Source organism: Rhinolophus hipposideros (assembly GCF_964194185.1).
Source record: "Rhinolophus hipposideros genome assembly, chromosome: 15".
Lineage (NCBI taxonomy): Eukaryota > Metazoa > Chordata > Mammalia > Chiroptera > Rhinolophidae > Rhinolophus > Rhinolophus hipposideros.
Genome location: NC_138061.1, coordinates 42,727,486 through 42,744,485, shown reverse-complemented (window position 1 = coordinate 42,744,485; position 17,000 = coordinate 42,727,486). Strand labels below are relative to the sequence as shown.

The 17,000-nt window shown below is 45.2% G+C and overlaps 2 protein-coding genes across 3 annotated transcripts; one reads left to right on the top strand and one right to left on the bottom strand.

Annotated features, from left to right (window-relative positions):
* Positions 1-273: 273 nt before the first annotated feature.
* On the top strand, positions 274-4,894 carry EGR2 (early growth response 2). 2 transcript variants are annotated; one of them, XM_081074643.1, is made up of 3 exons: positions 274-565; positions 666-774; positions 2,137-4,589. In XM_081074643.1, exons 2-3 carry the CDS (start codon positions 756-758, stop codon positions 3,387-3,389), a joined length of 1,272 nt encoding a protein of 423 aa, XP_080930769.1. In that variant the 5' UTR covers positions 274-565; positions 666-755; the 3' UTR covers positions 3,390-4,589. The 2 variants fall into 2 exon arrangements, with proteins under 2 accessions (XP_080930769.1, XP_080930768.1); XM_081074642.1 differs by having other exon boundaries at positions 274-774; positions 2,137-4,894.
* Positions 4,235-11,446, bottom strand: ADO (2-aminoethanethiol dioxygenase). The gene has a single exon (XM_081074644.1). It carries the CDS (start codon positions 11,119-11,121, stop codon positions 10,309-10,311), a length of 813 nt encoding a protein of 270 aa, XP_080930770.1. The 5' UTR covers positions 11,122-11,446; the 3' UTR covers positions 4,235-10,308.
* Positions 11,447-17,000: the final 5,554 nt, after the last annotated feature.

Below are 17,000 nucleotides of genomic sequence, written 5' to 3'. Positions count from 1 at the left end.
CTGGACCCGCGGTTCTCCCCCTTCCCGCCGCACCCTGCGCCCTGGACCCAAGCTGTGGCTCGGGCCGCCCGCCCCAGATCCCCGCGGATCCCTGCAGGTGGCGAGCAGGGATCGCGAGCCCGGCGGAGCCCGCGCAGCCGAGCCCGTATGCAAATCGGCCATGTGACGGCAAAAGCCGCCTGGCCCAGCCCTGTTCCTTAGTCCATATATGGGCAGCGACGTCACGGGCATTGAGGACCTGTCCATAAATACTTAGAGCAACACTTTCCGTCTAACCGAGAGAGCAGCAATTGATTAATAGCTCGGCGAGGGGACACACTGACTGTTATAATAACACTACACCAGCAACTCCTGGCTTCCCAGCCGGAACACAGGAGAGAGTCAGTGGCAAATAGCCATTTTTCTTCTTTCTTAAAAATATAGCAACTTGTTTGCTAGTTTTATTTCGGTTGGATTTTTTTTATTTCTTTTTTTTTTTGGTGGTTTTTAAGTGTGGAGGGCAAAAGGAGATACCAACCTAGGCTCAGTCCAATCCCTCTCCAAAACGGCTTCTCTGACACTCCAGGTAGCGAGGGAGTTGGGTCTCCAGGTTGTGCGAGGAGCAAATGATGACCGCCAAGGCCGTAGACAAAATCCCAGTAACTCTCAGTGGTTTTGTGCACCAGCTGTCTGACAACATCTACCCGGTGGAGGACTTCGCCGCCACGTCGGTGACCATCTTCCCCAATGCCGAACTGGGAGGCCCCTTTGACCAGATGAATGGAGTGGCCGGAGGTAAGCTGCGCGCTCCCTTCGCTGGCAGGGACCAACGCCGCTCCGAGGTTGTGGGTGGGGTGCGGTGCGTGTGCAGGACTTGGACGAGAGGGCTGGGGCGCGAGGTGGATGGTGCTGACTGGCTTTGAAGACTGGAATCGGGTGCAGGAGGAGCCCGCTGGAGCTGGGACCCGGACACTCGAGCTGGGCGCGCGGGCAGATGCAGCAGGTCGCTAGCGAGCCGGCGTGTGTGCGCCGCGCGTGCCCAGCCTCTGACGAGCGCGGGGATGAAAGTAGAAGAGGTGTACCGACGGGCTTCGGGGCTGGTGCGAACCCTTCAGCCGGCGGTACCCCGGGCTCCCCTCTCCTGGGGTAAGGGCAAAGTGACGGGAAAGTTCGGGGCTCTGGAGGAGAGCTGCGCGTCTGGAGAGCCGAGCGGCGGCGAAGCGCCAAAGGAAAGCGCCCCCAGCCCCCTCCCAGGCAGAGTAGACCCGGAGAAAGTCTCGAACGCGCAACCAGTGCAGCCTGAAGGGGCGCCCCCACCTGTGCGCCCTCCGCGAAGTTGAGGGGGTTATCGAGGCGCGGAGTAGGAGGAGAAGGAGGAGGAGGAGGGCGGGCCGCGGCGGGAAGCGGCTCTTGGGAAGCGGAGGGAGGCCCGCGGGGGCATCAGCGCCGCTGGTTTTCTTGGCGATGATGTGGAAAGTGATTTCCCGCGGCCCCAGCGCCTTCCTCGAAGCCCTGCCACTGGCCTTGGGCTGGGCTGGGATGGGGACGCGCGAGTCTGGGGCAAAGCTGAGAAGGTTGGGAGGGAAAGGAAACCTACTATAAACTCCTTACACCTCCGCGCAGCGCCGGATTCCCTCAAGCAGCCATCAGCAGAAGCGCAGCGAAAAAGGGAGGGAGGGAAGGCACCGGAGATGGGAAACAGCCGGTATCTCAGACCCCTTCCTTGGGCTTCCCTCTAGGGCCTGGCACCTTTGTGGCACTGGCAGGGATCAGTCGCCCCAGCCGTGGGACCCCCAGGCAAAGGAGAGGGAGAAAAGTTTCGGGTAGATTCGGGAATTTTTAATGTTGTTGCTATTATGGGGTGTTTTTATTGGGGAGTAGAGTCACAGATGGTTGTGTGTGGGGGTTGGGGGAAGCTCATCCTGCTTTCCTGGAGGTAGTTTGAATCCCAGACTGTGCTGACTGCCACAGTAGGATCTTGGGCTAGCCTCTTCTTACTGTCTCCGGTCAGTGATTTCTACACCAGGTGGACTCTGCCCTAGCCCTAAAGTGCTAGCATCGTGGGCCTTGGGAATAGACCCATGTGAGAAACGGTGAGAAGGGATTCTTGGCTGCGTTCACATTGCTCCACATCCATTCTTCCTTCTCCCTCCTCAGATGGCATGATCAACATTGACATGACTGGAGAGAAGAGGTCCTTGGATCTCCCATATCCCAGCAGCTTTGCTCCTGTCTCTGCACCCCGAAACCAGACCTTCACTTACATGGGCAAGTTCTCCATTGACCCTCAATACGCTGGTGCCAGCTGCTACCCAGAAGGCATCATCAATATTGTGAGTGCAGGCATCCTGCAAGGGGTCACTTCCCCAGCTTCGACCACAGCCTCATCCAGCGTCACCTCTGCCTCCCCCAACCCACTGGCCACAGGACCGCTGGGTGTGTGCACCATGTCCCAGACCCAGCCTGACCTGGACCACCTCTACTCTCCACCGCCGCCACCTCCTCCTTATTCTGGCTGTGCAGGAGACCTCTACCAGGACCCCTCAGCCTTCCTGTCGGCAGCCACCACCTCCACCTCCTCCTCTCTGGCCTACCCACCACCTCCTTCCTACCCGTCCCCCAAGCCAGCAACGGACCCAGGTCTCTTCCCCATGATACCAGACTATCCTGGATTTTTCCCATCACAGTGCCAGAGAGATCTACATGGTACAGCTGGCCCCGACCGCAAGCCCTTCCCCTGCCCCCTAGACTCCCTGCGAGTCCCTCCGCCACTCACTCCACTCTCCACTATCCGCAACTTTACCCTGGGGGGCCCCAGTGCTGGAGCCACAGGGCCAGGGGCCAGTGGAGGCAGCGAGGGACCCCGGCTGCCTGGCAGCAGCTCAGTAGCAGCAGCAGCTGCTGCCTATAACCCCCACCACCTGCCGCTGCGGCCCATCCTGAGGCCTCGCAAGTACCCCAACAGGCCTAGCAAGACGCCTGTGCATGAGAGGCCCTACCCGTGCCCAGCAGAAGGCTGTGACCGGCGCTTTTCTCGCTCTGACGAGCTGACACGGCACATCCGAATCCACACGGGGCACAAGCCCTTCCAGTGTCGGATCTGCATGCGCAACTTCAGCCGTAGTGACCACCTCACTACCCACATCCGCACCCACACTGGTGAGAAGCCCTTTGCCTGTGACTACTGCGGCCGCAAGTTTGCCCGGAGTGATGAGAGGAAGCGCCACACCAAGATCCACCTGAGACAGAAGGAGCGCAAAAGCAGTGCCCCCTCCTCATCTGTGCCAGCAGCCTCTACGGCCTCATGCACGGGGGGCACGCAGGCTGGGGTGCCCTTGTGCAGCAGCAACAGCAGCACTATTGGTGGAGGGTCCCTGGCCCCTTGCTCTTCTAGGACCCGGACACCTTGAGATGAGACTCAGGCTGACACGCCAGCTCCTTGAGGAGGCCCTATGTCCACTGGAGCTGCACAACAAACACTACCACCCTTTCCTGCCCCTCTCTCCATTGGGCATAGGGTCTTGGTGGAGCCCAGCACTGCCCCCTTTACACTTAGAAGCAGGTCCTTCCTAAGTTAGCCCACCTTAGGTTCTCTGGTGAGTTGACTGTCACCCCAGGGTAATGGGGAGGTTCGGTAGGGGGTTGCGTGGGGGGTCCCTGGCCTAGAGGGCTGCGTCCTGACCCTGCTTTAAAGGGTTGTTTGACTAGGTTTTGCTCCCCACCCCGTTACTTTGACCAATTACACGTTTTTGACTTTGAATGTCAGAGTTGATCTGAGACTTTTTCTACAGTAGGTTGGGAGACGCTGATCCCTTCAGGTGGGGACAGCAAAGACAGAGGCGAAACTGATGTGCACTTTATGGCTTGGGGCTGATTTGGGGGACACTGTATAGTGAATGAAGCATGGTCTTTATGCTGCATTCTGTGGCCCTAGAACAGTGAATCAAAGCTTATCTAGTCGTCTCAACCCTTTAAGCAATATGTATTATAAACTCAGAGAACAGAAGTGCAATGTGATGGGAGGGACGTAACAATATCTGCTCCTTTTTGAGTTGTTTGAGAAACGTAAAGACTATTTTTGCAGTGTATATCCACTCAGATTTTGTGTATTTTTGATGTGCACTGTTCTCTAAGTTCTGAACCTTTGGGGAAAAAAAAAGTAAAGCATTTATGATCTCTTGACATGTCAGAGGTTAACTTATTTAAAAGGGATGTACATATTCTCTGAAACTAGGATGCATGCAATTGTGATGGAAGTGTCCTTGGTGCCTTTGTGTGATGTAGACGTTGTTACAGGGTCTGCATGTAAATGGGTTGCCTTACTATGGAAAAAAAATCACTCCCTTGGTTTAGTATAGCTGTATATTTCTGCCTATTAATATTTGGAATTTTTTTTAGAAAGTATATTTTTGTATGCTCTGTTTTGTGACTTAAGTGTTATCTTTGTAGTCAAATTGCAGATAAGAATGTAAATAATGTTACTGGAGCTGACTTGTTTGGTTATTAGCTCTTAATAGTTGTGGAAATACAAATGATTTATTCTAACACAAAACCACTAACTGAAGTTCAGATAATTGATGGTTTATGACTGTAGTGTAAATAAACTTTCCAACAATACTTTTGCAGCAGAAATCATTTCTGAAAGGTTTACTGGGTGGGAATTCAATAGTCATCCAGTGTTTTTCGTGCTTTGACCAAGCCAGGATCTCCCAAGTTTTCTTTGCTAAGTCTCTCAGCACCAACCTTCTCACCCCAAAGAAATCTCCATTGATAGTCAAACTGTAGTGTTCTGGGGATTTCCCCCAGGCATTAGTGTAAAAATGGGGAGGCGTTGTTTTGACTCATTGTTCCGTCCTGTGTAACAGCCTATAGCTTCTCTCCGTTCCTGAGTGGGCTCCGGAAAATAAACACTTACAAACAAGTGCCCACTCGGAGACTACACATTTGTGGCTCCTTTTAGAACCCTGACCAAGGCCAGGAACTTAATGGAGATGTGGCTTTGTGGAAAGTGTGGTGGCTTGGTCAAGCTGGAAATGACTTTCAAGTTCCAAGATTAGTCTCATGACCACAGAAAACTTTTTGAAAAGCACTATCACCTCTTCATATCAAAAATGCATTCAGACACTGCTGATGACAGCATTAATGGGTTGCCAAAGGAATTACCCCGGGACTCATTTCTCTCCCGCCTTCTCTCCCCAATTGCCCCTATTCAGAAAGATCATTCATCTGCCATAGGTAGGTCTAGAGATCATCAAAATACCCAGCTCATTACATTAAGATAGTGTACACTAGCCTTAAAATCTCACAGAAAGACGATCTGAAATAGGCAGATATAGTTCTCTACGGTATTGGATAATGGTTTCAAGAGTACATACATTTTATGAGAGCCTTCGGTAGTGATTTAAAAATATAAATTCAAAAAGTAGTTACCTACCTATCATAACAGAGCAAATGATTGTGTCTCTGTAAAGTTTTTACTTTAAAATTAGGCCTAAATGTTTAAGTTCATCCAATGCTTTTGGATCCTTACAAGTGTAACATGTTGGAGCCTGCACTATTTAACTACACCATGTGAAAACCCTGTGCTGTTTGTCCTGGCTGATAATTAATGGCCTGTATTTTAGCAGAGAGCGACAGCTACTCCTGGAAACTACTTTTTGCCCTTAACCAGCAAATTAGAGTTTGAGATCTGATTTGTGGAGGTAATTAACCCTTTTATTTCTTACTGTCCAAATTTCAAAGATGCAGAATACCTCTTTCTAGAACTACAAGATAGGAGTTTCTAAATTTTAGCTTCAGATTGTTCTAGTGACTGGTGTTATTCCACTGGATTCATATTTCCTAGGTTGTCAGTATATTATTCTTGCTTGGCCAATTTAATACATATAAAACAATATCACATTTTGATAATTGTTTTTAATGAATACTTTCCTCCTACCAAAATTTCATTATATTAAAATAGAGCACACCTAAGTTTTGTAAGATCTACAATTGTCTTGCCAAATTTTAATTTCAGAGCACTTTCAATAAGACAATGTAAACATTTTACGAAGCAACCAACTAAAAAAGTTTTTAAAAGTTGTTTTTGGAGTAAGATTAAATTTTATGAAATAGTCAAATTGGTTACATAATCACTTACATCTTGATAGTGGTATAACTCATAAGGAATCCACCTTGGCGTGTTTTCAGTCAACCTTCTGGGTTTTACTTCTTGATCTCAATATGTTAGGTGTATCTCTAATAAGATTTTACTCTCTGCTTGAAACATTCAGGTACTTTTCACAGGTGTCTCATTTTTTACTTTGCTCAAGAAATAAAGCATATAAAACCAAGTCTGCCCCTTTTTATATTCAGTATGCTTTATTGAATAATACTGATGTTTCAGCTGCTACTGGGAATTCTTAGTAAACTTCTGGAGAGTAAATTCCTTAAAGAACATAATGCATTTGAAGTGGGTTAGTACACATTAAAAACAGGTCTATTAAACCTCTTAAGGTTTTCAATTATTCACAAACCAGGCTAATTTCAATATTTTAATTGCTAATGAAATTGTTTGGTATATAAAAATGGCTGCAGTGAGTCCAATACACTTTGTGTGTGTGTGTGTGTGTGTGTGTGTGTGTGTGTGTGTGTGTGTGTGAAAGAATGGTCAGCATCTTCACAAGTGACTAATATGCCTCCAGTCCAAACAATTAAACAAATTTTACAGAAAAAGGAAAGACAAGAAAATATTTAAGTCCAAAGATTCTTTCTATTGTGGATGAAAGTATTTTTGTTTTCTTGCACTAGCTTATTTTCCTTATTATTAAAAAATAAAAGATATTATTTTTTGTTGGAGCAAAATAGTATGATTAAACAGTTTCAGATGTGTTTTTAATCAGATTGTTTCAAAACTCACTTTCAAGGAAAAAAACTTTTAAGTTTATATTATTACTGCATTTTAGAATCTGCAGAAGGCAACCAGTTTTTAGTACAACATAAATCTTACAATATAGAGTGAACCTTTAACAGTAATTAAAATGCAATCATTATAACAATATTTTCCTTCTCAATTTTTCAATAATCAAATAAAGATTTACCTCTAAACAATTTCAAACATGCCTTTATTTTCCATAAGTACACTGATTTTAATCCAGAAACGTAAACATCCCTGGACCTGAAGATTCAGTATCTTGATGGGGTATAACCAATGATTTCCTTGACAGGAGATGCCTCATTGCACTGAAGTGGTCAGTGGTCAGCTGGTTTGTAACCAGAAGTTCTGAATTCAGACCAGGAATTACATGAGTGTTACTGCCCTCAGGTTAGATATGAATAGCACTGGGCAGAGCCCTGAATTAAAGATATATTGCTTCTTCATTGAGCAGTAGAGCCATAGCACAAAATTCAAAATCATTTGGAACAGACGAGTGATGACAGAGTCCTGAGATGCCAAGACTGAGGCACCGGACAAGGGGACAATGCAAAGGGAGGAATGAAAGTTGTGGATTTAAGGAGAAGGGCTATGTTAAAAGGTCAGAGGACCCACTCCTGTTGACAAACACGTATTACTTTAAAAATAGAGCCACCATTTTCATTAATAAACAGCAATTGGTATAAACTCAATCCATGCAAATCAGGCTTAGTAAAAATTCAATTCTCATAAAATTGAATTTTTGGTAGGTACACAATACTCTCCATTGATGGCCTCCATAAGTGGCCTTTGATATAACCAGAGAATTAAAAAGCTTTAGAAATATTTAGACAACTTCTCACCCATGAGTGGCAATTATTGCATTTGTTATTCAACAGAAAAATTAAGTGATTAGTATCATTGTGCTCATTAGCCTTTGTAGGGGAAGACAACTTTTTCCCACAGTTGTTACTAAAACACCATCTATATTGCCGGAATATAAGGAAACACAATAGCAGCACATGGTTGTGATTAAGTTTATGCAGAAAGGTGTAAGGTTTTCCGTACTACGTTTACCTTTGTAGTTAATATTCTTTCCTTAGTGGCTCACTAAAACAAGATTCACCATTAAGTTATTCAGAATTTATTAGTGAACCAAAAGTTTCACTATTCTCATTGAACTAGCGAGATACTATATTGCTCTTTTGGCCTGCAATAATTTCACTTATTCTTTTGAAAAGCACCTTAGTTGCTTTCACTCAACTTGCTTGTACATGAGAACTTTAAAACTTTTCATAATGAAATGTGGAAAAACAATTCCTCCTTTATTTCTGTCCTATTGCCAGTTTTCACAGGTTAGTTTAACGTACTCCAGGTTTTTATACACATCACTGACAATCTTCATAAGTTAATCAACTTTTTGGTACAGTAATTCAAAACAGGTAGATAGATATGTGATTGATAACCATACACATTCATGACTGTGTTATGAAGAAAACCCACTTGGTGAACACTTTTCTAAGAAAATAATCATTTGCATATCTAGAACTTATTTTCAAACTGAATGGCATGAAAGACTGCTTTAAACTGCCTCCAAGGTAAATTAAACCACACCAGAACATGAAGCTACAATAAGTCAATGCAAGTAAATACTTGGTATTATGCCTGTCAGGTTTTATAAATAGTGGCGTTTACACGTTGAATAAGCATCATTTTTGTAAAAAAAAAATAAAAGCAAGAATTTGCTTTTTCATTCTATTTTAAAAATTGGGAACAAATATTCCTTCACTCTGGGCCTCTGAAACCCAGTGTGCACAGAGGCAAAGGCACATGCAGTTTCCCTACAGAGTTGACACTTTCCACCAATAGCAAATCTCCCTTTATTACAGATATTAGAACTCGACTGCCACGTGGGCAAGTCAATCAAGAGGGCTTAGACAACAGCTGGGCAAATTTTAATGTGTTTATTTCTAGTTTTTTTTTTTATTAAAAAGTTTGTGAAAAAAAGGAATCTTATAAATAATAAAAGGGGAAACAATAGTGCTCCAAGGCCTGAAGCAAATGGTGTCAATGCCTCTGTAAACAAGGTCAAGCTGTTCAGTCTATTAAAAGGACAAAAATAAAACTAGTCATAGATAGCACAACTGTCATTTGGAGAGGCCAGGAGTGGGAAGTGTTTTGTCCCAAGTTTTGGTGCCCTAAAATGGCTATCAGTATTGTTAATTCTCAATTCTCTAGCCTTGCTCACCAGTGCCTTCTCTTTCTTCCTATAGAAAACCACACTAGATGAAGCACTGGCTCTTCCCTGTTTGAGGGAGGGTTCTGAGAACACTGCCACCAACACCACAGCTGGAACCACCAGCCCTCTGGACTATCAGAGCGAAGAGAATTTGAAACAGTCATCAACATTTTCTCTACTTTTGCAGAAAAATACTGGAAGTCAATAGGGGCAGGGAAGTCAACAGCTGGCTAGGGGTGTTTTACATTCAGTTGTTTGGAAGCGTACTGATTCAGCTCCTCTGCATCTTCTGGTTAGACAATACAGAATTACCCTATCACCTCTTAAAGTACAGTAAGATAAAAAAAGTCACTTGAGAATAATACAGTGTTTGCATTAAAGGTGAATCTGCAAAAAGAAACCTGCTCACCTCACAGATCTGGAGACTGATGGGGAAAATAAGCTCTATGTGACTATTTGTCACTGAGACATGCAGGTGTGAATTTCTTAGTCGATGCTGTCGGAGTAAACCAGAAGTGGTTACTAGGCAAGGGAGGAAAGGAAGTAAGTCTTGTCCTCCACATGCATAGTTATGTTTTGGGGATGAACTCCTAACTCTGGAAAAAATGATTTAATTTTTACAACAAATTAATCAGGCAGAACAACTCACTTTAAACAGTAGCTCATCTCTTTAAATCTAGTTTTTACCAATGACTTGAACTAAAAACAATTCAAACCACTGGATCATGCACAGTCATTAAGTTAAAACTATAAGGAATAAAAGGGCATAAGGACGTAAGTGCAGAACAAACCCTATTTACCCAAGGCGGGGTGGGTGGGGGCGAGAAAACCTTTCAGTCTATTTTGTATAGGATGGGAAACAGAGGGACTAATATTTTCATTATGGCTTTAGGATGGAAGCGCTTCAGATAGTCCCCAGATCCCCTCCTCTCAAATCAAAACTCTGGTGGCAGTGACAGGGTCAGGAAACAACCTAGCCTCCGCGCCTATCCCGCCCCCATAAGCGTGCCCGGTGGCTGCAGTCCATTCGCCCGCGCTTTCCAAGGCTCTCGAAGAAACAGCTACAGCCCACTCTGGTAGATCCAATGCCCAGGCCTGAGGGTAGGGAGAGAGCCCTTGTGGTGGTGGGTCGCTGGCAGCCAGGCCCAGATCGGAGTTGGGCACGTCTGTGGCCTACCGCTCCCCGGCGCCTGTGGCTTCAAGGGAAGACCTTGGGACCTGGATAAGGCTCCCCCTCGCACCAGAAGTCATCGGCCTGCGGGGTCTCCAGGAGCCACACCTCTCGGGGAAGGTCACAGGTCGCTCCGGAGGCCTCCTTGGCCCTGACGGGTTCCAGCACCCGGTAATAGTGGCAGTCCCGGCCGTCGTCGGGGTCGTAGGGCGGGGCCAGGATGTCCAGGAAGGCGGCGGGCCCGTCCACAGCGTCGATCTGGTGCAGGTTGTCCCGGTGTGGCGTGAGGACACAGGGGCCACTGGCCTCGGTGTACTCGGCCCGCGAGCGCAGCACGCCGGGCCGCACGGCGTCCCGCTCCCGGGCCTGCAGCGGCGGCTCGAACTGCTGCTCTGGCGGTGGGGCTCGCGGCCGCTGCCCGCCGGCCGCCTCCAGCTTGTCCATGCAGCTGATGCGAACGGTGCCGTACAGCACCTTGAGCATGCCGTGCATGCCCGGGTGGTCGTGCAGCGGGATGGACGTGCCGCTCTTGAGCAGGAACACGCCAAGGCTAAAGCCATCCGTCTCGTATATGTGCATGTAGGTAACGGGCGGCAGGTTGGGCGGCAGCGGCTGCAGCGTGGCCTTGCGCGGGACGATGTTCAGGTCCTCGGCGCGGACCTGGGTCAGCAGACTCTTCAGCTTGCTCAAGTTCTCCGGGAAGCCCTGCGGCATCGGCGCCTCGGGGTCTGGCAGCGCGCAGCGGTCGGCAGCGCCGCGGCCGCCCCCGCTGCCCCGGAAGGTGAGGCACGCCTGGCGGGCGATCCGTTGGATCAGGGAGGCCATGTTCTCTCCGAGCATGCTCGGACGTTCCTCCGCATGCCGAGGCCGGCCCCCTCCTTTCCTCCGCCCCTTGCGGTCTCCCGCGGCCGCCACCGCTGCGCGCAGCCCCGGGCGAGGCGGGAGGCCCCGCAACTACCGGCCAATCGGGCGCGCGGCACCGCCACCGCCAAACTCAGCACCCACGCGCCCACAACGGCCCGGCGCGTTTGCCACACGCCCCCTCCGAGCGCGCACGCGCACGGCCCACACTCCACACTTACGCTCCCGGAGCAGGTACAGGCTGTGTGGACCTTGGCAGGTTTTGCCTTACGCTCGACACTCCATTCATGCGGCCCGCACCTACGATGGTGTTCGGACGCTCTGGGCGCGGTGCATAGCATGCTGGGACTTGTAGTCCTATATTTTGCATGCTGTCTGAGAGATCCCTTTGTCAGCTGGAAAAGGGAAGGATAAGATTTGTTGGCCATAAAGAGACCTTTATTACGGTTCCAAGGTGTTTACTTATTTGACACAAGGCGAATTGGGGCACAAGAGAAGTAGCCAATTAACTACAACTCCCGACATCCCCAGCAGGTTTGGGTGACGCACTTCCGGCAGCTGACCTGTGGTATGGTGGAAGATTTTGACCATCACGAGGAACAGGGCAAGAGGGTCATTAACCTTTGGCGCCGCTCTGGCGTGGTCAGCTATCCTCTGGCCTCACCCCTGGGAAGGAGGCTGTTGAGTTAACTTTAGCTCCTTGTGGCCTCCTGGGCAGCACTGTTGGCCATGGGGATTATGGGAAGCGCTTTCATAATTTTTAAAGTATTTTAGGAGCTGAGGTTCGAGGCCTTCCCTGGTGATCACAACTGACTGCTTTGCACAGCCGTCCCCAGCTGTTGTTTGCATCAGGGCCTGGTGACGGCTCTTCTCGTTACAGAATACAGTAGTATTTTGCTGAAACTTGAGAGGCCATTTGCTGTGGTCACGGATTCTGTATAGTAAATAATGAACACAAAGCATATGCACTGTGTTAAGTACATTACCGTATAGATACTAAACTAATCCTCAGCAACTCTTAAGAGTTAGGCACTATTATTCCCAGTTTTCAGATGCGGGAATAAGTTGCAGGAGGATTGCAATCGGCAGGCCATAGACAGCAGAGCATGAATAAGCACAGTTTTAATCAAAAACAGCTTGGTGTTAAAAGCACAAACGTGGAAGATACTGTTTTTCCACCCCAGTGCGCTGCTTTACACGTCTTGAGACAGACGCATCCCTTCTAGGTCCTCATTCACTTGTAGAACGCGGGGTTAGGGTACCAGTCTTTGTGAACCCTGGTTACTAATCAGAAACCCACGGGGGCTTTGTCAAAAGAAAGATTTGGGGGTCACACCCCAGAGATGCTGATTCAGAACTGATGTGAAGCCTAGAATTTTTGTTTTTAACCTGCTCCTCAGATGATTCTTGATGATCAGACCAGTTTGAGAACCAATGCTAGACCTATAAATAGTGAACGAGTTTTAAATATTTGGTAATTTTGATTGATTACTTGTTTTAGAAAAACAGTCGTAAGATTAATTCATTTTCAGAGGTTGCCACGCCATTGTTAAGGTATTTAAATATACTGTCAAAGTTCACCGTGTAATGAAATCTCAGGCAATCTTTTTCTAAAATGAAGACTAAGAGAAAAATCCCCTCTCTTCTTTTACAAATCTGGATTTCTATTTATTGGTTTTACTTCTAAGGTGTAATTAGTGGGAAGGATAGATTCCATGGACCAGACTTTACACATACAGATGTGTTTGATTTCTGAATCTGTCACTTCTTAGTAATTGTCTGCTTATTTAACTGAAGCTCATCTATAAATGGGATAATAAGATACATGGGTAAAACACTGATGATAGCATGTAGAACATAGTAGTTGTCCTATAATAGTAGCTATTATTATAGTTTTAAAACGGCTAAAAGCTGTAAAGACCTATGAATTTAAATAATATTCAGCAAAAATTAAAATGGAACTTGACTTATTTTGAGAATGAGTTTCAAGGTAGAGATAAAAACAGAGTTTTGTTTGTTAAACTATCTATCTGGTAATACCATCCCTCGGGGTCCTTGCTATTCTTTGTTTGGCCAAAGACTTCAAAGTTTCCAAAGACTGCCTGTATCAGAATCACCTGGGGGGTGTTTGTTGAAAGTACAGATTCCCAGCTCATGTTGAAACCTACTGCATCTGAATCTTTTGCTCGTTAAAGTATTTAAGAACTGCTGAGTGTCCACGGGGGCATGTAGTACTTTTTTTAGGCCACAGACAGGCTACATCCATAATTCCTTTTGATGCTGCCCTTCAGAGCTGCACTAATGGATGAGATCATTCCTAAGGGCTTTGCCCTTAAGTACTTTACTTGGTTTTCTGCGCCACCGCCAGTGGCATAGGCTGAGTAGATTTCTATGCCCATTAACGTCTTTCTTTTTATGCTCCTTGTTCTGTTGTCCTCTGTGTTACAGTAAGCAGAATGAAGACCAAAAGAAATTCAGAAAAAGGAACAGACCAAAGAAAAGTGATAGTGAACAAGTGCTAGAAATATAAGGCAGAAACAAGATTTGGGAAATTTTGGGATAGATGGACTCTATCTATCATTCAGTAAATCTATCATTCAGTAAATAGTGAGTATCCACTAGGTACCAGTCACTGTTCTAGGCTTTGGGGATATCTAGGCAAGGAATACCTGCATTTCCAAAGTGTGTGTGTGTGTGTGTGTGTGTGTGTGTGTGTGTGGTGTTCTTTTAAATGGGGTTGTCAGGGGTGACATTTGAGCTGCTGCTTTTTTTTTAACTTTCATTTATTTTAAGTGTGTTTTTCCAAGACTGTCAGCGCCAAGTCAAGTAGTTGTTTCAATCTAGTTGTGGAGGGCGCAGCTCACAGTGGCCCATGTGGGGATCGAACCGGCAACCTTGTTAAGAGCATCGCTCTCTAACCAACGGAGCTAATTGGTCGCCCTGAGCTGCTTCTGAATATTAAGGAGTCAGCTATGGAAAAATCTGGGGTCAGAGCATTCCAAGTCCAGGAAACAGCCCTAAGGTTGTTAAACAGGGTATTGGATACTGTTACTTTGACCAGGTGGGAAGGAGCTTGCTATAAGCTCCTTGGTGTAAGGACCAGAATGGAGGCCTGTGGGGCTGGAGTATACAGGGTCCCTCAGAGTTCCTGGAGGGAGATGAAGTGGGGAAGGTAGGCAAGGGCCATATTATATAGGCCTTATAGACCATGGGTAGGAGGTTAAAGGGAGTTGAGGGTCATTATAGGCAGTTGGATTTTATTACAAGTGCAGTGAGAAGCTTATGGAGAACTTCTCCTTAGGCAGGAGAATGTCTTGATATGTTTGTTATACATGTTTCAGAAATGGTGGTGGGGGTGTGTAACAGCAGAGGAACCCTGATTGGAGGCAGTAATCCAGAGGAAAGAAAAGAGGACTAGTATAAAGATTAGGAATCTATTTTATAGGTGGAGTTGACAGGGCTTGCTGATGAGCTATTTTTTGGCTATCTACATTTTCATTTTCATGAGTTGACAGCTATGTGGAGATAGGTAAGACTGATAAAGCTTAAATCTCAACCTCACATCTAAATATTAAATTTAGGAATGGGGGAAACACACAGAAGTTTGAGTAAAACTGAGATTTATTTTATTAGTGGCTTAATTGACCATGAACCAAGAATAACTGGAAGCGCCACCAGCATACATATATACATACATATTGTATATTTATGTGTGTGTGTGAATATACATATATATATACATATATGTATATATATATACATATATATACATATATGTATATACCGTGTTTCCCCGAAAATAAGACCCAGCCGGACCATCCGCTCTAATGCGTCTTTTGGGGGGAAAATTAATGTAAGACCCAGTCTTATATATATTAATTTTCCCCCCAAAAGACGCATTAGAGCGGATGGTCCGGCTGGGTCTTATTTTGGAGGAAACACGGTATATATGTACATATATATAGAGAGAGAGAGGGTGCCAGAAAAAATACATTTAAAAATACATTTAATACTCTCTTAAAATACACATTTTAAGAAGGAAAAAAACTATTAAAATTGTAATACTGAATATATACCAATAGCAAAAGATAAATACAAGTCACACGTATACATTTTGTTGGCACCCCGGTATATATGAGGTGTGATAAAAAATACGGTGAATGTTTAAATTAAAAAAAAATTACAGTAAAAGACACATTGACATTAAACCCCCTCAAAATACTCCCCGTCGCTTTAAACACACTTATCCCATCGTTCTTGGCACTTTCTGAAGCAGTTCTGGAAGTCCTCTTTCGTGAGTGTCTTTAGTTGCACTGTTGTGGCTGCCTCCGTGTCCTGAATCGATTGAAAACATTTACCTTTCATGGTCATTTTGATTGGGGAAGAGCCAGAAGTTTTATGGTGCCAGATCCAGTGAATAAGGTGAATGAGGACACACTGTAATGATTTTATTTGACAGAAACTGCCATATCCCAGAAGTGATGTGTGACACGAAGCGTTGTCGTGATGGAGGATGATTTACGGCACACTTTAAAACACACCTTCTCTCAACTGTAGCTCACACACAACTAACTGCACTGAACAAGTTGCAACTTGTCACACACTATTACTAAGGTTCCACACGCCACTTCCGGTATTGAAGATCCCTGCCTTTCCGTTGGATGGCATTTGGCAGCAGCATTCACTGTATGTTTTGATCACATGTCATATATATTTAACTCCAGTTACTCATTTATATGATTTCTTTATTTTTTGGGAAATAGGCTTTCACCTTTTTTCCGCTGGCACTCCTCTTTATGAGGACTTATTATATTTTTCTTAATTCACAAGCTAGATTACCATCTGACTTTTTCTCAAATCTTTCTTCAGAATTCCTTTTGTCTATCTCTTTTGATTACACGGGGACCCAATACAAAAGTATTGACGTTCTCTAATGCTCAGCGTTACTAAGTTGTAGTGTTGTTTTGTTTGTTTTTTAAGTAGGCAGGAATTTTTCTTTTTTCCTAATAGCTCTTGCCACCTTACTTTTTCCTGTATCTGTCTTTTATGTTAGTATAGAACATGGTAAATAAATTGATAAAAAAAGTTTTTCCTACTTTTAGACTAACTTTGAAATATTTGGGGATTATATTGTGGATTTCCTTTCAGTTTTAAAAGAAGTTAGCATGTATTTCTATACATCCATTATCATGAATGAATGTCAAGTTATAAGAGTAAAATAAATAGTTGCATAGGCAAAAGAGCTGGTTCCAGGCATGGCTTTGTCACTAACTAGCTGTGTGTTATTGAGCAAATCACTGGACTTCACTAGATACCAGTTTCTTCATGGTTCAGGTAGACGATCTCTAAGATTCCTTCCAGCATCTCATAGCCAGTATGGATAATGGAGACAATTACAAGGAAAATTCAGACAAAACCAATCATGGATTTTTCTCTTATCTCAAATTATTCACCATGACTCTTAGCTCTGTCTCCACTAAGATCTTATAAAGTAACTCTGCTCCACTGTACTCTGATTTGACTTTTATGGTTATCTGAAATCAAATTACTTTGGTGTATGGGCTATTCAGTTAAATATGCTAAGCTCAGGAATTTGTAGTGTTCAAGTTAGATTTTCGATGTACCCACTGCACCAAGAAATTGCAGAGGTTGTGTTGTGTGATATAAACTGCAGACATTGTTTTTTTAACTGTGTCTTTTTTAAACTATGTCCCCATACATGTAAGGTTGGGATAGAGACGGACTTAAGTTGATTTCTTCTTTCTCTTCCTTGCCAGTGTCTTATTTCAGGCAAGGGAGGAAGAAATTAAAACTTAGGAACATGCAGAGGGAGGTTGAGGGGGGAAAACAGTGTAGCT

What these genes read in the sequence shown, in the direction of transcription:
- EGR2 (XM_081074642.1), top strand. Translation starts at nt 606, where the DNA reads ATGATGACCGCCAAGGCCGTAGACAAAATCCCAGTAACTCTCAGTGGT. An exon ending in GATGAATGGAGTGGCCGGAG is followed by an intron (nt 775 to 2,136) that starts GTAAGCTGCGCG and finishes CTCCCTCCTCAG; the next exon opens with ATGGCATGATCAACATTGAC.
- ADO (XM_081074644.1), bottom strand. Translation starts at nt 11,121, where the DNA reads ATGCTCGGAGAGAACATGGCCTCCCTGATCCAACGGATCGCCCGCCAG.